This window comes from Aythya fuligula, chromosome 4 (assembly GCF_009819795.1).
Source record: "Aythya fuligula isolate bAytFul2 chromosome 4, bAytFul2.pri, whole genome shotgun sequence".
Taxonomy (NCBI): domain Eukaryota; kingdom Metazoa; phylum Chordata; class Aves; order Anseriformes; family Anatidae; genus Aythya; species Aythya fuligula.
This window is the reverse complement of record NC_045562.1, coordinates 70,726,005-70,748,460: the sequence shown is the minus strand read 5'-3', so window position 1 is coordinate 70,748,460 and position 22,456 is coordinate 70,726,005. Positions and strand designations below refer to the sequence as shown.

Here is a 22,456-nt window from a genome sequence, read left to right as displayed (position 1 = left end):
GAAGTTAAAAAGACGTATTTAATGTATACAGTAGAAGAAAGGGTCAAAAACCACGCTTAAGAAAGAAATACAAACGTCAATCTAAAAATGTATTTTATTGGGCTGCTAATAATGAACAGCGGTGAGGGCAGGGGGTGGTGAGCAGGAATATGAAAACCTGGGGATCTGGACACAGCCATCCCCAGCGTGCCCTGGGTATCTCGAGCATCCTCAGTGGGACCTCTCTCCTCCCCGCCTTGGGCAGGGGATGTGGTAGGGAGCAGGGGGTCACCGTGGTCCCCCTCCCAGGCCTCCAGATGCTGCTCAAGCAAGCTCAGGTTTTTGGCACACTCGACATTCCCCTGCACATTGCTCAGGGCATCTGCTTGTACAGGGAAATCAGCGGGCAGCCTCCGAGGAGCTCAAATCCAGCCTTGCCGAGGAGCGAAGCAGGAGCTCACCTGAGGATGCTCAGCGGTGCCCTCCCAGCTCCGGGCCAGCTTCAGACCCCCTGGTGCTTGATTTACGCTGCTGTAACTGGGCTTTGAACCCAGCCTCGCTAACAAAACCTTTCCCTTTACTGGAAACAAAATGCGTTCATCTCCTGGGTTTGGAAACCCAACTTATTGTACTTGAACACAGAGCTCTGTCCCCCATCATTAGCAGATGTCCTGCACACGAACTGCGTTTACCTATAAAGTCTGCTTACTCCAAGCAAATGTTTCTCCATTTTTTTTTCTTTCTTTTTACTTCAATTTGAAGTGAAAGGTACAGTATAGGATTCAAATGCCTTTGCATTACACGGGTTTCTGACCGCTCGAAAACCCCACGGAAAAAAAATGCCTTCACGAAACCGAAACGCCTGCTGAACCGCCTCGCTGCGTTTCGCTCTGCCTAGCTGAACTTCCCTCTGATTTTCCTTTATTGCTTTACGTGGCACTTAGCTTCTACTTATTTCCATTTTATTTCTTTATTAGAAAAACACCACCACAGATCCTGCTTCAGCTCTCACTGCGTGTCGGTATTGCTGCCCCGCGGAAGGTCGGGCAATCACCAAAGAGGCAGAAGCACGGAGCAGCTCCGAGGAAGGCGACAACTTGGGGGCTGAAGCCCCACGCGCTGTGTCCCAGCTCGCTCCCACACTGAAGGCTGGCTGCAGGGCTACAGGACGGGAGGACTAAGAGGGAACTCGCAGAAGGATCCCAAAATTTCCGAAAATTCCCCGAGAGCTGGCCGGCCCACTCGCCACGATCTGAGTGGCGCCTCTGACTTCTCTTTGGCTCGAGGATTTAGCGTTAAGGCAAAAATAAGACACAGTGTAGAAGCTCCATCAAATCTTTGGCACAACAGCAACAACAACAACAAAAAACGACTGTACACATGAGCTGAGAGGGGAACATTTCCCAGTTAAGCAAAGGGAAAAGTGCTAAATAAATTGCACGTACTAAAAGGTGGCTGGCTTAAAAACAATAAGAAGCATCGTCGTCCTTTTTGTTTCCTTTCTGTTCCAGAGATGAAGAAAGTTCCTTGGCCAATCGTCATCTCGAAAAGGGGTTTCTGCAAAAAAGCTGCTTGCAGTCTTCATCTGGATCATGCAACCTTTGCCAAGAACAGATGTAACTCTGGCTGGAAGCTCCTCCGAACCCTCCCTTCCTGGTTATTACTCCTGGAAAGAGAAAGAGGCATCGTCAGAACAGCGAACATGTGCCGTCCTCGCACGAACGACCCTGGGTGACGCACGCTGGGGTTTCCTTGGGACTCACTGACCCACAGTGCAAGCTTTTAAGAGTTTGGCTTGTAGAGCATCACCGTGTAGGTGTCACGACCTCAGCCAGAGTTCATAGAGCAGAGGGACTGGGAGAAAGAGAGGACAAGGAACGAGAAACGATGGCCAACGCCTGCTTTGGAAAAGACCTCTGGGTCCATTTTCAGTTTCAGAAGTCAATCTCTGCACTACAAAGGGAAAGCAAGCGAGCTGGGCAGCCTGGATTCAGGCAGGAGGTGGGGTTTATGGTGGTATTTTGGTTATTGGATTCATCCCCACGTCTCAGCCTGTAGGAGAGGCCGAGGCAGGTGTGTTTGGGTAACTGCATGCAGTACTGACAGCTACGGCCAGGTTCGCAGCTGCCACCAGAAAATGCACAGCTCCAATGCGCAGCAGCTCTGGACAGGGAAAACCTCATCTAAACCCCCTCTGACATTAAAATAAGCCCTGCGAATATCCCACAAACAATCGTTAGCATACTTCAAAACACAGTAAAATCCTCTGGGCCTGCTCTTTCCTGAGGTCACATCACAGTTGGCCAAACTGCCTTCATCACGTGGGCTCCTAAATCCTCCTTTAAGTAACTGAGGAATTTAGAAACTGGAAATCAGATCGTGTTTTCTGAGCCCAACCACAATTTCTTGCTTTTCACCAGTGGATTTAAGAGCCTTTTGGGGTGCAGTGCATCCCTGACGGTCCTTTGGACACGGTCATCAATTCTCCGGACAGACTAGTCATCTTGCTGACCATCTAAAAAGGTCAAACTCCTTAAAACTGGCCTCAAAAGCATTTTTTTTTTTCTCAAGCTGGCTTGTTGCTGTACTCGTTCTCCTTTTCCATTACTGGATTTTGTAACATTAAGGTAGAAAGTAGTGGGACTCGGTAGGTCAGCTTGATGGTTGGAGTTGGAGATCTTGAAGGTCTTTTCCAACCCAGATGGTGCTATGATCTACGAACGTTTTATTAAGACATCAATGTTTTATTTTATTAATACTACAATTAGGGTTGCCGCTTGTGAGATGACCCATCCCAGGTGAGCATCCACACTGGGTTAGGGGAATGGGGGACACAAGGCCCCCCCCGCCACCCGCTTCTGCCAAGTGCAGACCCTGGGGAACATGAGCTCACCCTGCGAATTGGCACACACCAAATACAGAAACTCAGCTCATTACTGCAATTATCATCAATGATTTGGTGTCTCTGCTTACTAACACACTACCTAGCGCTGCCCTGAGCAGGAGGAAGAACTGCCCCAATTAACTGGGACTTGGGATTTTGGGTAAATGAAGGTTAGGTGTGAGAATAATAAACAGCCTTGTGTATTGCAAATGTTTGTTAGGAAATGCCTAAAATGAGTTTCAAACAATAAATAATGTATATTAATGAGCTGCAAAAGAAATGCTGGTTAATTCATCACACATGGAAAGAAAAAGAAGAAAAAGGAGGGAAGCGACAAACACTCTCTTTAACAGTAAAAGCCAGCAGAGAGACACATCCCCCGTCGCTGTCTGGGACAGCAATCCTGGCGAGCAAACCCCTTCCCACCGCAGGAAGGAATTACCCCGCAGGAGCAGCCTCGTGCCCTCATCCAAAGCCACCGGAGTCAGAGGGACTCCGGTTCCCTCTCTGGTGCCTTGGGGGCTCTTTAAAATGCTGAATAAATCCTGCCTGATACTGCAGCTGGGAAAGATGAAGAGAAAGAGGGGGTGACCGAAGGCAGGTTGAGGTGCCGCAGCCTCGGCATGAGGGACATGGGATGGAGGATGGAGGGATGGAGCCCTCTGCGACATGCTGGAGGAGCTCAGCAGTGCCATCAGTCCCCAGGGGTTCATGGTGGGGTGTGCTGGGTGGGAAGGGGCGCCTTGCCTCTCCCCCACCCTCTCCCAGTTCAGCCAGGAGCTCCAAAGACAGATTTATTCAACGGGGTCTGCTTTAAACTAATAATCAGAACTCCCCTGGCTCTTGAATTTGACAACTGGCCCAATGACCTTGGTGAGTTCGCAGCATCCCGGAGCATTTCAATCTCTATAAATCAAAGCACTGCTGGAATTGAGTCAGCCTTTGTTCCCGGGCTTCTCCTGGCTCCTCGAGTCACATTTTCCTTTTGCTGCTGTTACCTGATAGCTGCGGGGCAGATCTCGCCCTATACCCTGGGTAACACAGCATGGAGCCCACCACGGGAAGCAGGCGCTGGAGCTGCTCGGATGCCCCTCGGAGCAAAGGATTTGGTGCTGTTGTGCGGCAGTGGGGTCCCACATCACACCCCTTTGGCAAGGAAAACCTCGCAGCCCCGTTAATTTGCTTGGTCTGCGGGAAGCCCTCAGCCTCCCACCTCTGCCCTGGCCACATTTGCTCTTTGGGACATCTCAAAGCAGGAGCAACGAGCATGGGGCAGGGATAACTCGTGGGGGATCCAGCTCTCCTCAGGGACCCTCCTGCTGTCCTGCAGGCAGACAGACAGACAGACGGACGGGGAGGGTCGCTGCTCTCCTGTGGTCCAACTCCTCCCCGGGGAAGCAGGCTGGCTGCCTGCCTGCCTGCGCCTGCAAGTGTGAGCGGGGAAAGGGAGCTATTTTTAAAGAGGAACCTCGGCTGAGTCAAACTGCAGAGAAAGGGAGCTATGGACCTCATCACCAGCCCCCCCGGCACACAGGACCACACCAAGGGTTTATCGATCACGCTGCAATAATCAATATCAGCTGATCAATAACAACGAGCACCAACAGCCGGGACCGGCCGTGCAGAGCATGGCTGGGAGCTGTGGCTTTATCTCGGGGCTCTGCATAAATAAATCCCAAATCCTGATGCAGAGTTATAGAAAAAATATGCTCCAAGCAAGTGGTTTTGGTGCCATACGAATGAAGCCTGCCGTTACCATTTCTCTTTTACAGCCTCAGCCCCTGACTTGCTCGCTTTGGCAAGTAGCTGCACCCGCAGAAAGCGCTGCTCCCGACGTTTATTTCAGTGGGAACAAGCGTTACCTACAGTGGGAAATCTGCTCTGAGCAAAGTAGCAATGAGGCGGCATCAAGGCATGGCAGAACACCACAATAACTATTTCCTATAATGCAATAATTACATACATAACGTGAGCAATTTCGGTGCAACAGACTGCAACAAATAGAGCGGCTTTTCATTCCGTGTACGCTCCTATATCATTTAATTATCGGGGAATATATATATATATATATATATACACACATATATATAGCATCTTTAATTTTTAATTCCTTGCGTCTGTGCGCATCCACACACACGCAGGCCCGGGGACTCAAAAACCCAAGAAACTAAATTCCAGCCGAAAACTTTTATTGAGCTCCAACTGCTCGCCTGTTATTCATAACCCAGTTTCCTCTCTCACAAAGAGACCTTTCGCATGGTTTTTTTTTTTTTTTTTTTTTTTTTTTTACCTTCTGCCTTGCTAACAGCTGCTCGCAGTGTTGTATCCTGAGTGATGATGAGGTTCTGAAAGTGTTTTTTTGGAACAGATGGCCAGGAGAGAGCCGGGGAATGTGCCAGCAGCGAGCTGGGGAATGCGCCAAGTCCTGCAGTGACTGAGTACTCCGGGTTCCAGCTCGCGTGCCTTTCCCCTGCCCTCTGCCCCAAGTGGCGCCAGCAGGACTTCCCAGCTCGCGCTCCGAACATCTGGAGTCTGCGACTGCCAGAAGAGCCGGGGAGAAGAGGGGGGGGGGGTGGAAGCCAAAAAAAAAAAAAATAACACACACACAACCACCCAACCCAACCACCCAGCCCTCCCTCCCCGCTCCGGCTCGGCTCCCATGCACGCCGCGCCGCTGCTGCCGAGCAGAGCGACCGGTGCAAAGCAAAGAGGGGAGGTTTTTTAGGGGGGAAAATGAGGCTTTTTTTTTAATTTTAATTTTTAATTTTGACTTGGAGGGGTTTTCTGGCTGTTGTGGGGAACGGGGTGCTTTGCGTAGGGTGTTTGTTGGGGGTCGGGTGCTGCTCCTTGTTGACCCAAGGGCTGTGGTTGTGCTGCTTGGTGGGGAGGTGGGGGCTGCCCCATAGCTATGGGGCAGGGAGCTCTGTGGGGCTGGGGAGTGCAGCTCTGCACCCCTGATCCCTAAATACCCTAACCAGACCAGTTAAGGCAGCCATCCTGCGGGGCACCGGGGGACAGGGCTGTGAACAGTGTCCCATAGCAGAAGCCCCACAAAATCCACGCTCGAATTCGGGTGATGCTGGGGACAGGACCCGAGCACAGCCCCAGGAGGACTTGGGGCTCTGCTGGGGGTGCCACAACCTAAATCTCCATCGTGATGGGACTCCTGCCTGTGCTGTGAAGGCCAGGGCTTGGCCCAGAGCACTTTTATAACCAACCAAAAATGAAGAATGTCTTCAGAACCCGCTGCCCCCTCCCCCATTCAATGCAGCTTATTTTTTTTAGGGAAAAGACATTTGAAGGCCTTCAGTTACCCCCTTGGCCACTTATAAATGAGATCTCCAATCACCAAACACCCTCAGTCAAGTCTCAATTGCAACGACTTAAATCACTCTATACCGGCAGCTAGGACTGGGAAGGGGATTTTTTTTGTTTTTGCTTAGCCAAAATAGTTGGAAAGGCTAACGCCAACTTTTCTAATTAACACAACGGAGTGGAAGGAGGGGGGGAAAAAAAACATCCATTAAGTTTCCTATTGCAACAGCAGCTCAGTCTGCACAGCAACCTAATGTTAGGGATAGCAGATAATTCAGCCTCAAAAAACAAAGCACAAGGCGACACGCCATCCAGCAAATGCAACATCTGGAGCCCCGGCCTGCCAAAACAAACTCCAACCAGCTACTTTTTTGTGTGAAAAGCTCACGGTGCCCAGCACGCTGTGATCTGCCGGGGAGCTGAAAGAGAGGGAGATAGAGGCAAGGAGAGATACAACAAGAGGGAGAGGACAGAGGATCGGGGCGCTGCCACCGGAGCAGCGCGGCTGAAGCACCGGAGGTCTGCGCTCGGGCTTGCTGGGATTTTATTTTTAAAGCAGAACAAAAAGGGAAAAAACAACAACAACAAAAAAAGCCCCAAAGTCGATAATTCAGAGGAACTGCTCAGCGAGCAGTGGTTTCTGAGACCTGATTAAAACCACACAAGGGCTTAGAAAAACGTGCCGATTTCCAAATTAATGAGTGTGTGGTGATTTTGGGCCAAGCCATTGTATCCTCATCCAGCCGCCCGCGCAAGACCCCCCAGGAGAGACATCCTTTCACACCACCTGACATCCAGAGCTCGGATCCTCGCTGCCCAGTTATCCCAGATCTATAGCCCTGCCCTGACATCAGCCTTTCCCAGCCTCGTGCCCACTAAGCCATCCATTGCTTGGCTCCAAGTAGAAAGGGAGATACCTTAAGGGGCGTCCCCTCAACCCTGGCTTTGCATTTTCTCTCTCCTGGGACTTGCTGACTGCTTGGGGTTCCTCCATGATACCTACTGGTTTTGGCTTCACCTTCAACTGAACATGCTCTTGCCCTCAGCAGGGCAAATTCTGTTTAAAATAAAATGACTCCTATCAGCAAGGGTAATCCACAGGCTCTTGGGCTGCCCAGACAATCCTCAGCTCAGACTTTCCTATATGTCAGAAATACATTTGCAAGACCCTTTCCAGAAAGAAAAGCAAGGCAGAGTCAGGACCGGGATCCTCCCTTGGGGCCAAAGCCCAGATTTCCTTTAGGAGAGGGTCTTTGGAGAAGGGTGAGGATGGACATCCTTGAAGGATGAGAAGAAAATGCAGATTGCCTGCTGGTGACGCTGTTTCTGGGGCTGGCGGTGGCCTGCATGGAAGCAGCACGGCCGGTGCCCCGTGAGAATTTCATTGTTCATATGCTCTCGGTAGGCTCAGGGCTTTTCTCCACGCACACACTTCGGAGAGAACTGTAGAGAGCAAACGCCATAAATGGAAGGATTTTCATTCTTAATTTATTTTTTTAATTAAGGGTGGGCCCAGCCCTAACCCTCAGATGTGAACACCCTGGGATTTGGAGCCGTCTGAAATCTGGCTCGGAGTTTTCCGTCTTGAAGCTCGCGTCGGTTCGCATAAGCCAAGACAATGAGTCTCAGCCCACCGGGCACCGAAAGCCTGAAAACCACCCCTGAGATCTTCCTGTAGTGGGTTTACTACCGTTACGAGTGCCATACAGGATGCTCATCCTCCTCCTTCTCCTATGTCCCATGTGGGGATCCACATCCCAGCTCCCACCTCCTGCCCTGGGGTTGGTGGCACCGCACCAGGTCCCTGGGATAACACCGCCCGTGGTGCCATGGACTCCCAATTTCAGACCAGGGACCCCACAATGACCCCCCAGTTTCAGGCCATCCCCAGACCCATCTCCTGCACCTCCTTGGCCACAAGCAAGGAGGACCACGTCTTTCTGTGCACATCTCGCCTGGCACTGCCGCTCTGGGGGCATAAACATGGCCCGGGACAGGCAGAGGAAGCGGCAGGGAGTGTGCTATTGTGTTTATTTATAAACTGAGCTTCTGCAGGATGATCTGTTGGGCTGAAGAAGAGGAAGACCAAGGAAACCTGCCCAAATCGGAGGCAGACCTTAACGACACCGGGAAGGAGCCTGCTCCCCAGCTTGGCTGTCCATTCATCCATTAAAGTCCCGCTGATTTATTATCCTGCATGACAAGTGAGCCCAGAAAGCAGGGGGAAGTTCAATTCGAGTTTACAAAACTCTTTTTGTCATAAAAGCCCGAACAAAGACATCAATCACTCCTTTAATTTACCCATGTCACTTTCCAAGAGGAAAGCTGGCCGAGCGCTCCGCTTCCTCCTACCCCAGCTTGATGATGATTTCACCTAATTGGTTCAGTGTTAAGTAACCTAAAGGAATGCGATGCGTAATTAGATTTAGCCTTGTTTCCTCAAGATACCCACACGTCCTTCAGGTCGTACATCTTCCTAATGTGTTTATACGTCCAATGTCTCCATTAGCTGCTTTTTTCCTTTTTTTTTTTTTTCCTTTTTTTTTTTTTTTTTTTTTTTGGTGCTGTTGTCGGGCAATTTTCGCAGAGATAAGTGTTGGATTAAACCAAACAGAAAACACAGCCGGGCGATGGCGTTTTGTGCTCTCCAACAGGCGGCTGGCGGCTGGTTTCTTTTAACAAATAACCGCCACAAGACAACGCTAATAGGATCATGCCCGCGTTAAAACGCGCCGGGTGACTAACGAGAGGAAGAGCCCGGCGCGGAGCACGGGGAGGAGAGCAAAGCTTTTGATTAGAGAAGAATGCAGTTATTGCGAGATCAGACAGAGGAGAAAAAGCGAGAGCTGAGAAGTGGGAGAAAGACGGGGAATAAAGAGCGGGGGAAATTTCAAAGGCTGAGAAAGGAAGGAAATCTCTTTGGATTTCTTTTTTTTTTTTTTTCCCCTTCTTTTGTAACTTTTACCGTTATTTGGGGGGCGGGGGGAGGCTGTAACATACCTTCCTTTTTTTAGATCTTCCTTCTGCTTGTAAGGTCCTAGTGCACTGCTCCACGCATTCAGAGAAGCTCATGTTACTGTGGTCAGCGCTGTAATCCAGGTCTGCTAGTCTGGCCAGGGAAAGGATATAGTTACAGGCTATTCTCAAGATGGCCAGTTTGGACAACTTTTGACCATAAGAATAGCAGGGAACCTAGAAAGGGTAACAGGGAAAGAAAAAAAAATTAGGCCAGATAAACAAAATACCTCGCTCGAAGCATGACAAAACAACTGTAGGTTATTTTCTTTGCAGCTTTTAACACAAATAGGAGCTCTGCTGATACGCAGCCATATGGTCCCAACAGGTTTTGCAGAAGAACTCCCCCGCTGATCTCCGCGGGAACGGAGCAGCACGATCCCTCTTGATTTCAGCGGGGCAGTTCTGCTGAACACGCCACGGCAGGATACGGCCCACGACGCCTGCCTGTCCCTCGTCTGGCTTTTCAGAGGCCAGACCCTGTTTTTTTTTGGAAACCTCAGACCCCCGTGTCTGCCCCTTGTTTGCACCGCGTTACTCGCCCTGAGTAACTGAGTGTCTACAAAGCCATCGGGGCCCGGTGGAATAAGGTAGCAATAGTGGCATAAGGGACACGTGTCATGACCTGGTGCTTTCATGCTCAGACAGCGCTGGTTACAGCTTCCAGATCTGCTCTGCAATTCCTCCCCTGCCGCCCCACGCTGAGCATCTGCCGAAGCACCCGTCACGTTGCCCCTCTGGAAGGACCCTCACGATATCTGATGCAAGTTACCTCTTTACCCTTGAAGATTTTTAGCGTAATGTGAAACATTCAAACGATTCAAACTAAACAGCATATGTCTAAATAAATGCACGGTGTACGTTTTCTGCTGCAGAAGGTTTGATTGCCTTTAGATCACGATCCAGCAGAGCGCTACATGTGCGCTCAATTTCAGGCACGCAACTTCGACGTGTCCAGCTTTAAGAGAAATCTTCCGAGCTCAAATAGGCCTGGGGCCCCCTCCGCTAGTTTGCAAAATTGCTAAAGGTCATTCAGCCTTTAATGCACAAGAGTCTATTGCCTACGGGAAACTGGAGCCGGGCGTTTATCTGAAATCCATCCTAGCCGTCCGAGCTGTCCGAGCGCCCGTCAATCTAAGTTTTCATACGACATCAATCACCGGAATGGCCGGGTGTCCCTCCACCATCTGCCTCCATTCCAGCTTCCATCCTCCTCATCCCTCTAGGGTGTCACGCTCTGCTTACGGCTGGAGGTTTTTAATGCCTCCTGCCTCACTCACGCCTGAGCTTCTCTTTGCTCTGCCAGGCTCATCCCTGGACCCACGTCCCTGACTTCAGGTAAGGTAAGGCAGGCTCTGCCCCTCCACTAACCCCACAGCAGCCACACACAGATGCCAAGGGAAGGGCAGAACAGCTCAAACATAGTATTTCCCCAAATATTTCCCAGGCTCCAACCAATGCCGGCTCCACGAACCCAGCTAGATGAGCTTCCTCTGTATTAGCAACCCACAAAAGTTGATGAATTTGATCGAGTAAGTTGAACCCCTGACACTTTTTAGCACCCACAACACCCTCTTGCAAAGTTTCCTCCCCCTTCCTAATAACACAGCCCTCCTTTTGCTTGTTTGAACTCAGCTCCCACTGTCTTCACCTCAGCTCCCCCAGTTCTTGTACGAGAAGAGAGAACAACTGGTTCATCCCCACTGTGACACTCACGTTTTCAGTCCTCCATCATCTCTCTTGCCCCTTTTCCAAAGGAGAAGACCTAACCTCCTTAGCTGACTGTCGTGTGGAAGCCATCCCATACCCCTGAGCACTCTCGTTGCTCTCCCCTGAACCTGCCCTAGTGCTGTCGTGTCCTTTTGGAGCTGGGAGGACCAGAACCACACGCAGTATTCACGTTGTGGGTGCTCTGCGTGTTTATCTAACAGATGCTGATGTTATCTGCTTTATTTTCTACTCCTTTTCTGATCACTCCTGATCTGCTCAGAGGCTATCATTTCACATGGAAATCTGGTATGTTTTTTCCTTTGCTCATCATTTTAGATCTACACCACTTCACCTGTCACGTGTTGCCTGGTCACTCAGAGTCATACAGTCCTTCTGTAGCTCTTCTCATCCTTGCTGCCCCCAACAAACATCGATACCTTTGCTGAGCATTGCCAGCAAATATCCCATCTCTCTGCTCACTTAAACACACTGACACATAGACACAGCTTCAAGCAGGGGGAACTCTGGGGTCTCCAGCCTCACTAAGTGCCAAGCCAGGATCTGTTTCACCCACCCTTGACAGCCCTATTTCCCTACCAATGTTCCCTGCTCTTCCACCAATTCCCGATCATCCACGGGAGAGTCCGAGCTGCTTAATTTCTCCAACCACTTGAAGGGAGGAGCTCTGTCATAACGCTTACGGAAATCCAAACAGCTACATACCAGCTGGGTCACCCTTATCCATGAGCACGAGGATTTTAATGGAAGAATGCCACTGACCCCGTGGGCCATTTGTGATACAGCTGAGGTGCCCAGCGGTAGCTGAGCTCTCCAGAAACAAGCCAACAAGCTTCAAAGGGTCTTTTTCTGTACGTATAATCTCCTACTGATACCCCTGAGGAGGTCAGGAACCTATTTATCCTCAGGGAATACCCAGTGCCACCACTGCTGTGGCCTCAAGTGGCATTTGCATGGAGCAGAAACCTCTGCTGCTCACACTAACACCGAGAGGAACATCTCATCTGCCTTCAGATGGCCATACCTGGCCCCAGATGCAATAAGCTGAGGGTTATTTTGAAAGCACTGCTTCGGGCAGCAGAAACACCCGAGCCTCTTTCGACACTGATGTAGCAAGAGCAGTGGAGATCCCAGATCAAACGGCAGCGGGGAAGACCAAAGCAAGGCGGAAACTAAAATGGAAAGATTCAGTGAAATGTGGGAATAATTTCAGAATTAGAGCAAGGAGGAAGTTAAATCAAGTGGAAGGAAAAGAGACCACGAAGTCCTTGAGGCTGATGCACAGACGCTGTCCAGTTACAACACGAGAAGCCAGGCGAGCGCCTATTCCCCTCATCTGTTTTGCTCTCTTTTCCTTTGTGCTGCCCTTTTTTAATTATTATTATTTAAAGAAGAAACAAAATCAAAACCAAACTGCTTTGTGGGGCATGCTTGCTGCAGATTCCAAGAAAAGACCTCAGTGTTAACAGAGTTGACCAAGCCCTCGGCTGGGATTACACAACCCCGTTTCCCACACGCTGCAGCAAAGTCCAAACTGGAGCTGCCCCGTGCGTGCACGGGAAGAGTTTCACCTCAGATACCACAGCGATGGGTGCAGGGCACGAACATTAGGAGATAAGAGTTTTTTTTGCCATGGTAACGGTGTTAGAATAACTGTTTTGTAGGAACCCTCCCTGTCTTGGCTCGGCTCCTGCCATTTGAATGCTTCCTTTTGAATTAAACATGGGAAATTGAGAGAGGAATGAGCCACTTAGTTCAGATCCAGATCCTAAGCTTCCCCGAGTGTGTGTGTGTTTGTATGGGAGGGGGGGGGTGAAGAAAGCAAACTTTGGTTTGGGCCTTTCAATAGCACAGAGACAGCAGCAAGGAGGGGACAGCTCTGCTCGGGTTGAGCGAAGGGTGTCGGTGACACACCTGGATGCCAAGAAATCTTCATAATTCAACCCAAAACAGACTGAGTGTATTTGAAATGGGAAAAAAAATGCCTGAGGTCAGCATGGACACGCAGGTACCACCCTCCCAGCTCCCAAGGGACCTGAGCTATGGGGGTCTTCATCACGGGCAGGTGTCTGCCACGCTCCTGGGGACTGACGAGCCCTTCCCTCCTGCCTTCCTCCCCTGCTCATCACGTCAGAGCCCGACAGGGAGAGCTGTGAAGATGGGAGCTGAAAGGGTTTGCTCGGAGCCAGGCGGAAGCAGGGGAGAGCTCGGGTTCCCCTGCTGTTAATTAAATCGTTTCCCTAATTTGACCTCATAGATTTTCAGCAGCGCAGCTCACCGTCCTGCCCGCAATATTTGCAATGATTAAAAGGAATTAGGAAGGGGCTGCAACTGAAATTTCACACTGATCCGAAGGAATGCGGCTGTCTGCTACCAAGGAAGGGATGCTGGCACCTTCCTCGGCTTTGGGAGACCAGGAGGGACCAGAAGATGCCCGCTGGTCACGGCAGTGGGGCTCTGCAGCCTCAGGGGCCTTATCAGCTTTATCAGGCTAAAGCAAGACAAGATGTGTGCTCTTGAGACAGATTCCCAAGCAGAAGAGCTCTTTTTTTTTTGGCAGGAAGATGGGACGGGATGTGACCTAACAGGTCTCTTCCATCCTTGACGTCTGCGATCAGAGGCGGTGCCCTTGGAAGCCCAGAGATGCTCCCTTTGAAGTCCACGGGCCATCTGCCAGGCACTTCACTGTCGTCCACCAGAGACACGAGACAGAGTCGATTCCCACCCAGGGCACAGGAGAGGAGCCGGAGGGATGAGGTTGGGAATTCCGGGGGAATTCGGCCCCTGGGCTGCAGCAGGGGGGACGGGGAGGCAGACGAACGCCTGCAGCACGCCATGAGCTAAGCCCTCCTGACAGCCGGCTCCTCCGCAGCACGCCGTAAGCTGCTGAATCTACCTGCCCTCTAATTCATCTGTTTTGTCTTTATGCTGGGAGTTAAAACATGTCAGCCCCCCCCCGCCAGGGAGAGAATTTGGCTGCCTCTTCCTCCCATCCTTTCGGAGCACGCAGCGCAACTTCACTGCCTCATTGTCTGTGTGGCGCCGTGTGCCAAAAATATTTCCAGAAGGTTCACATAAATGTCCGGTGCTTCATAGTCCTGGTGTCCTCACATTGCTCCTTCCACCCTGGGATGAGCTGGATGTTTGCTGGGGTGAAGGCACCTCAGGGACATGTGGCAGGTTGGGACTGCGGAAGTTTCTTCTGCCTCTGTCACCTCTGCAGGGCTGGCGTCTGCGGAGCTACTGGGAGGAGGAGGAGAGATTTACAGCCTCAATTAAAGGCTGAAGGCTTTGTGCAGAGCATCACCGCTTGGTTTCAAGTCATGTTACTTCCTGGAGTAGGTTTGGAGCAGGTATTTTTCTCTCTGTGTGGGTTGGGGGTGAACGCATGTGGGTGCTCGTGCTGGTCCCCCCCCGGCACAGCGGGCTCTCCTTGGGTGGATTTGGTGGTCACAGTCACCACACCAGGGAAGCAGCCCATGAAACAAAGCCTGTGAAGTGCCCAAAGCCAGGACCCATGAGAGCCTATAAGCAATGCCTCAGAGGATGAATCATGATCCCATGGGCTCATCGTACACCTCTTGTGATGTACAGCTCCTGGACAGGGTCTTCCCCAAACACCGCTCCTCCTGCCCACGGAAGAAGCTGCCACGGATATCTGCTGCACCGAGCAGGACCTTCAGGGCCCCTTCAAAGCAGAGCTTTGCACCCAGCAGGCCTGATCCTGCGAGCTCTGTGGGTAAATGGCACAGCCTGCAGGGGAGCGGCCTTGGATGAGGTCCCAAGCCCCAAGTCCCGTGGGCGTCGCGGCGTCGGGTGCTCCGCAGCTCCTTATTTCGGCCAGTGACGGGCAGCTATTTTGTGCCGTTGGTGTGGGAGGCTTTGTCTCTCTGCCACCAGCAAAGCACCCGGCGGCCAAAGCAAGCTGAAAAACGTCAGCAAGAACAAAAGCAGCATCGCTCGGGCGGCAGCACCGGCCCCGACCCAGGCGCCTGCTCCTCTCGGGTGGGTCCGGGCGGTGAAATAACCGCGCTCCTGGTTCGCTCCCAGCCCCTGGCTCCCCCGGCGCTCGCATTGCAGGAACATGAGTTCACTCCTTGGAGCGAATGAATTGCCTTCCTCCAAACAAAACCTAGGTGTGGTGCTGGGTGAGTTCACCCCAGGGATCCCTTCCAAACAGCAGTCTGGTTAACGCTGCCCTGGGCCTGGCTCCGCTCTGGCTTGGATGGTCCTCCGGCACCGTCCCAGGATGTTTTACACCCTGAGAGCTTCCTGCACATCCTTGGAGCAGGCAGCACAAACCCTCAGCGTCACACATGAATAATATCACACTGCAGCAAAGCCTCACCTTACTGGAGGCGCTCTGAACCACCTCCCAAAATAATAACTACCCAGAAAGGTATCACAGGAGAGAGCTTGGGGCTATGGGGCACAGCAAATCTCCTCCAGAAGGGGCCACCCCAAATGGGGAAAACCTCATCAGGTGACATTTTAGCAGGGTGGCTGTCACCTCTGCCTCTGAATGGGCCAAATTCTGCTGGGGAAGAGGAGACCAAGCTCCACCAAAGCTGCGGCCACCAGCCAGAGCTGGGGTTTTCTTGCTCCCTTGTCCCCAGCAGAGCAAACTGGGACTGATGTGGGACACATCACGTTGTGAAACCAGAGGTATGGGGCCAAGGAGATGCAGGGCAGGGACAAAGACCCCGGGGGATGTGCTGCAGGGTAGCATCCCACCTCCCCACCACCGGGCCTGCAGCCTGGAGAGTAATTTGAGAGTGGCTGAAGGCCGGGAGCAGGGGCTGGACGCGAAGCCCGCTGGAGGAAAGCAGGCTCCTTCCTCCGATTTCAGTGGGAGCCGTAAGAAAACACAGAGGTTAACGCGGGGTGGCGGCGGCAGGCAGAGCAAATACCACTCGACAGCAACGGGGTTTGTATCAGAGGATAAAATCAGCAAAGGGAGCAAACAGGCCTCCTCCTTGGTGACATGCAGGCATTGTTTTCAGGAGTTTTGTCCTTTTGTCTGGGCTCTCCCTTTTTTTCTCTCTCCGTGCATTGCTCCAGGCCAGTATTTTGTCATCTGTTGTGGCTGTTAAACCCCAGTGCCTGCCCACTCTGCCCCGACCACGCTCTAAATAACAGCAGCATCCCTCTGGGCTGGCTCCAGTCACCGAGCCACCCCGGTTAACGATGGCAAGGCACGAGGGATCACGGGGGGAGCGGTGAGTACATGATGATGCATCCCCAAAACAGTCTCAGGCTCCGTGGGCTTGTGGTGAAGGCGCTGCTCAAGCCACAGGTCCTGCCTGCATTTAGTGCCCAGCGTGCTCCTGCAACCCCCTGCAGATGGCTTGCACCAGCACCACCCCATAGCCTTGGGGCTGCTGCTCCTGATGTCCCTCCAGGCTCCTGGTGGGAGCTAGCGGGGTCTTTTCTGCCCCGATTTAACTACAAGCCGCAGCAGTCACATGCATGCCAGCAGCTCCAAGTGAAAGGATGCTACTCGGGGAAAAACTCAGCTCCAGCAGCTAAAAAGCCCCATAAAACTCAAAAATATCCCCAGAGCCCACAGGAGTGCAGAGAGCGAGCCTGTCAGCTGCTAAAGCGGAGAGAGCCCTGGTAATGCAGTGGTGAAAAGATTTAGGAAAACGCCGATGCACTTCAAGGGAAAATAAATGTCTGCGGACACATTTGCTCCCGGCGCAGACCCCGGCTCTTTCTTGAGGAGGAGCTGGACAGCAGTGCTCCGGAGAGGAACCAGATGTGCAAGCGAGCAGATCGGAGAGGCTGCTGCGGTTGTCTCCATCCACCAAGGGAGAGTTTGCTGCCACCTTAGGGTCTGTCGGCACAGCTGAGAAGCGCGAGCGCGACCCTGGCGTGTGCGAGGTGCTGGGGGAAGGGTTCTGGTGGTGGGGAGACGTCCAGGACACGGTGCAGGAGCCTGCAGGGCAGTGCCTGCATGGATATCCAAGGAGGTGAACGGAGGAGTAGGGGCAGCACCCAGGAGGGATGCTCGGAGAGGCGTCTCCACTCTTTTTGAGGTGTTTTGGAGCAGGCACACAGCGAGGTGGTGTTTTCCGTAGGGAAGCACGTTGTCAGCCTTGAGCCTTCCACCAGCAGAAGACCTTGAGAAATGACACCTGGGGGATTCAGGGAGCAAAACCATCTCCAGGCTGAGATCTGAAGGTCACCAGTGCGAGGACTGAGAAGGGGCTGCATCTCAGGAGCACTTTGGTCCTGCATCGTGACCCTTATGGTGAGAGATCCTGGTTCCTGGTGGCCGTGACACAAAGATGTGAGGACAGTGGCCATGGCACATGTGTCCCAACAGCAGGCTCTGCCTTCTGGAGCCGGCAGCCACGCATCCATCTCATCTCCTACCTCTGAGGCGAGCCGGGGACAGCTACGGGCTCAGCAGCACAGCTGGATCAGTCCCTCCTTGTGTGAAACGACTGCGGTCGGCTCCCCCTCCACCATAAACGAGGACAACAACAAGAAGCCTCCTGCCATCTGGGGAGCCAGCCCAGGCGAGCCGAGACACGTGTGCCATATGTACACAGCTGCAGCACACGGGGATGCTGCTGCCGCCTGTCTGCCCGGCACGCTGCATGCCAGCCACTCGTTTTGGGGTCGGGAGGAGAGGGCATTGTGCTGTGATGATGCCTTGCCCTTCCTCCTCCTCCTCCTCCTCGCCTGGCATGGTCAGACACCCTGCAGCTTGCCCATAGTGGGCCCGATCCTGATTTGGGTTTCACCTTTTGCAGCAGGGTGGGGAAGGGGACGAGGTCCCTGGGGGTTCTGGGTGCTGCGGGATCCCACACCCCAATCCCTGTCCTGGGAAGGGGCATGGGGCTGGCCGCACGCAGCCGCTGCGCTCCTCGGCGCTCTGCAGGGACGTATCGGTTTCAGAGCCTCAGGAAAAGGCTCCCAGCTGCTTAAGAGCCTGATCCGTGCTGACAAGGAAGGGACGGAGGAAGAATTGAAGAAGGAGAAGCAAAGCGAGCTCTGCGTGCAGCCTTGCTGGTTGACAGCATGTGGGGATTTCATCCTGCGCAGGGCTGAAGGCTTTTTGCACACCTGGGGGTGTGAAAAGACAGCAAGAAAAGCCCCCCTTGGGCGTTCATCTCCCAAAATGACCCTTGCTGTGCTCTCACTTCACAGCCCCGCTGGCTGAGAGGTGGCAGAAAGCAACGTCCCCGGCTCTGACCCGCTCCCCAAAACCTCGCTGCGGGCGCGGATGGTTTGAGTGACAAGCCAGCACCACGCGGGCGTGCGAGGCTGCTGCCTGTCACCTGATGTCACGCACGGCACCAAGCACGCCGCTGCTGGCAGCCCGTCCAGAAATGAATCCAAATGTCACCCTCCCGGCCAGGACGGCCAGCCCACCCCTCAGCAAACCGCTCAGAAAGCCTCGCAGCAGAGGTTTCCTGGAGAATGATCGCTTTCTCTCCGCAGGGCGAGCACAGCCCTGCCACTGTGCTCCGGTGCCGACCCCTGGAGACCGGCTTTCATGGGAAGAGAGGACAGCAACTTGTTCTCCGGGCTCTTTGGGCTCCCAGCTGAGTCCAGGGCTGAAATGATTTATGGAGACAGGGCCAAGGCCAGGAATCTGAGGCTTTTCAAGAGTTGCCCATTTCCCAAAAGAGCGCGGCTTTAATTTGTTGCTTGCCTGACTTGCGCTTGAGGCTCAGCCTAGAACAAGATTGCCAGTGATTTGGGAAATCAGTGCTACTTCCCCTTGCGGTTTTGGTGGTGTAGATGGCTGTCCATGGAGAATTAGACTGACACTTCCAAGCGCGTTTCACGCAGTCGCCAAACAACCGAGAGAGGGAAGCGGCTTACAAAAACGAAATCCATCCAGCCTGGAGCCTGCATTTACAAGGGGCAGTCTCTGAGCGCCGGAGGCAACAGCACCCAGCACGTCCTGGAGTGCTGCGATTACAGCAGAAGCTGTCAGATCCCAGCGCCACGTGGTGATTAAAACTGCTCTGATTCAGATGCTCGTCCTGACACATGGCCCCAGCCTGCGCTGCCTGCCAGGTGGGAGCTGCAAAGCTTGCAGAGCTGGGTGCTGGGGCAGGATTAATCCTCAGGGTGCAGCCACCCAGCGGTCACTGGGATGGGCTGGAGGCATCCCGGAGAGAAAAGGAGATGGGAACAAGCAGGGCTGAGCCCTAAAGCGAGCAGACTCTGGGAATAGGGTCAAAGCTGGAAGACGGTAGCCATAAACCTGCCCGTGGGGGTCTGTGAGCCCCCCGCCTGCAGAGCTGCCCCCACTGGACCAGCCTGGGATATCTGATGCTCAGCATCTCCCCGAGATGCATCTGCAGCCCTCCACGCCCTGCACATCTCCTCCTTCCCGAGCACCTGGATCAGTCCTGCTGGCAGCTGGCGGCACAGCCGGCACGGCTGGGTTTGCAGCCTGACAGCAGATCCTCGGCCAGCAGCGAGCTGCTGCAGGGTGCCTGCCCACAGAGAGGTTTATAGGGCCCTAGTGGGGTCGGGCACTGATTTATCCCCAAGGGGAAGGCACAGGAACCTTGACGCCGGGGCACGGCTTTGCTTCCTTCCCCAGATCCCCCATCGCCTTCCACGTGCCAGGGAGGTGATGGGGATGGAGGGATTTTGTCCAAAACACTGTTTACCTTTCGGAAGCTCCACCCTGCCAGCGAGAACGCCCCTATTATTCATTCACGGGAGCCCACGAGGGTTTTTCAAGACCTCTCGAGGAGAAAGCCCGGCACTGTACACACTTCAAGCAGGCGCTATAGTAAAGATCACGGGAAACTAGCCTGGAAGGGAGCCCAGCCTAACTCAGCTGTCACACTGAAAGCTTCAGGGGTGGCTGTGGGAACCCCACGGGGCCTTAGGGGCGAGCCACCCTGTGCAAAAATCAACGTGGGGGCAGCCCACCCACCCTAATAGGGGACCTAGTGAGTCCACGTGCTCCTAGGGCAGGAGCATCACCCCGACCCGCAGTTTGGGCACACGCCTCCCTTCACCCTCACTGTTTGCTCAGAGAGGGTTTTTTGGGGGGGTTTATTTCATTTCCCACTGTTCCGTCCTGCCTCTGGGGAAAAGGTCCCAAAGTTTCTGAACACAAGCAAAATAAAAACCCCTTATTTATCCATATTGTTAGCATAGATATAAGTAAGGTTGGGGCTTCCACGCATTCCCTGCCCCCCCTGCACCCCACACCAGCCTCTCCCCCGCATCCCACCTCCCTCCCCGGGGGGTTGCGGCGCCCCGAAGCGGGCTGGAAAGCGGCTGGGGACGACAGGACGGACAGCAGCGACGGGGACAGACAGACAGACAGACAGATGGGCAAGCCGGCCGGCAGGTACCTGCTTCCTCAGCGCCTCGAAGGCGGCGCTGATGGTGTGCACCCGGGTCCTCTCCCGGGCGTTGGCCAGCAGCCGCCGGGTCTGCTGCAGGGCTTTGATCTCCGGCGACACTCCGGCTGCTTCGGAGGCTCGGGGCCGCGGGGAGGCAGCGGCGGGAGGCGGCGGCGGAGGCCGGGAGGCTGCGGCGGAGGCTGCGGGGGGCGGCGGCGGAGCGGAGGCTGCGGCTCGGAGCGCGGCGCCCCGCGGGTCCCAAGCGGCCGTCGGGGCGTCGGGGGGCGTCGGGGGGGCTCGGAGCCCCGGCCTCCTGCCGCTCAGCACTTGAAGCTGGACGCGGAAACTTTTGCAGCTGGGCTGCTTGCGCCTCAGCCGCTTCAGGGAGCCCAGCTCCGAGGGGCAGAGGCGAGGCCAGGGCTCGCCTTCGCTCAGCGGGGTGCTCCGCATGGCGCACGGCGGCGGCTCGGGGAGGTCGGGGTCGGGGGGAGCCGCAAGGTTGAGCCTCACCGCTCCGCTCCCGGGGCCGCTGCCTCCCCGTGCCTCCAGCCTCCCATCTGCTCCCCCCTCGGGCTCGGCGGGCAGGGGAGCCCCGGCTCTGTCCGTCTGTCTGTCCGGCTGGCTGGCTGTCCTCTCGCAGCGCCGGCAGCCGGCCCGCCGCCGCCGCCGCGGCGCAGATGAGCGGCTTTAAAGAAACAGGAAGGCTGGCTTTTTTTTTTTTTTTTTTCTCTTCCCAAAACAGCTGTGCTGCCAATCTCCTTTGTTCATCCCCCCCCCCTCTTCCCTTCCCTTCCCTCCCACCCCACTCCCACTTTCTTCTTTAATCTCGCCCTTCCAGGCGATGGAAGAGAAATCCTGCCCCCCGGAGCCTCGCCGCGACCCACACCGTGCGCGCTCTGCGGTTTATTTATTTATTTTTTTTCCTCACCCCTCTCCCTCCCCGGGGAAATCGGGGATTTCCTTTGCTTGCCGACACCCCCCCACTACACACACACACACTTTTCCCTTCCTAGCGCTCGTTCCCCTCACCGAAATCCCGAGCTGCGAGCCGGGGGGTGCCCGGCTTCACGCCGCCTTCCCAGCCGTGCGCGGCGGGATGGGGAGCGGGGGAGGCTCCAGCGCCCTCCCGGTCCTCTCCCTTCGCCCCTTTGCCCTTCGTGCCTCCCCCCAAAGCCTCCCTCCTTCGGTTACCGCTCTGCTACCGACTCCAGATTCTCCTGGGAGAATTACTCTCCCTCAGGAAGAACAAGGCAGCCGCGACGAGGGGGGGAAATGCCGCTGGCTCCAGTCCCCCCTAAGTCTCCTGGAGGGGGGAAGCAGCCCCGGGGTGGCAGGGATGGGGTGGGAGAGGGTTGGAAAGAGCAGGGGCTTGCCTGGGGTCTCCGACAGAGCAGTGGCAGAGCTGGGGATGAGCTGTGTGCCACAGGAGTGTAGGAAAATGTGAGTACGAAGGGACCTCAGGAGGTCCTCTGGCATTTTTAGGGGTCTCTGCACTATCTGGGCACATGGCTTCTGTTTTCCAGTCACTTGGAGCCCCCAGAGATTGTGCCATATTGAGAATCAATGGGCTGTAAGCTGTGAGGTGTTTGAATTCCCTGCTGGAAAAGGGATGTTGGTTCCTAGCCCTCCTCCATGGCACATGCGTGGGGGGAGCAGGGGGAGCTTCTGGTGCCCCAGCTGAGGTCCATGAAGCAACACGAGCTCTGCCTGGTGGCTCAGGTCCTCTGCTTTGTGCTTCCATGGCCAGACTGCCCCAGAGCTGAAATAACAAGGGGAGACACCAGAGAAGGTACACCGAGTCCTGATTCTGTGATGGCCACGCCACCTCCTCCATGAAATCCTCTGCCCAAGGCACCTTCGAAGTTTGGTTTTCTGTTGTAGAAGGACTTAGGTGAGTCAGTTGAACTCAGAAGTGCCTGACCTTCAGCTACTAAAGCCCCGATGACCATTTTCTCCATCTTTCTCCTCTGACCTCCTCTCACTCTCCAAGATGGGAGCCAACAAAAGGATTCATAATTGACCTGGTTTCTCCCAAATGTCCTGCTAGGTGGCAGTGGCACCAACCCTGCCAGCAGGCTCTACCTGCATTGTTCAAGAGGTCCAGCTTTCAGTGGAAGCTTACGTTAAACATTCTGAGGCTCTTATCACAAGAAGGATTAAACCCAAGACCTTGGCCAAATTTCAGTCTCAGCCATTAAATCCT

At 54.1% G+C, this 22,456-nt stretch overlaps 1 protein-coding gene across 1 annotated transcript; it reads right to left on the bottom strand.

Annotated features, from left to right (window-relative positions):
• Positions 1-106: 106 nt before the first annotated feature.
• On the bottom strand, positions 107-20,760 carry ATOH8 (atonal bHLH transcription factor 8). The gene is made up of 3 exons (XM_032186737.1): positions 20,263-20,760; positions 9,179-9,370; positions 107-1,645 (listed from the first exon to the last, which is right to left on the bottom strand). The coding sequence occupies exons 1-3, from the start codon at positions 20,701-20,703 to the stop codon at positions 1,640-1,642; spliced, it is 639 nt and encodes a 212-aa protein (XP_032042628.1). The 5' UTR covers positions 20,704-20,760; the 3' UTR covers positions 107-1,639.
• Between the last annotated feature and the right edge of the window lie 1,696 nt (positions 20,761-22,456).

Coding starts and splice junctions, on each gene's coding strand:
- ATOH8 (XM_032186737.1), bottom strand. CDS start 20,703: ATGCGGAGCACCCCGCTGAGCGAAGGCGAGCCCTGGCCTCGCCTCTGC. Junction 9,371..20,262: donor TCGAGGCGCTGAGGAAGCAG/GTACCTGCCGGC, acceptor TACCCTTTCTAG/GTTCCCTGCTATTCTTATGG.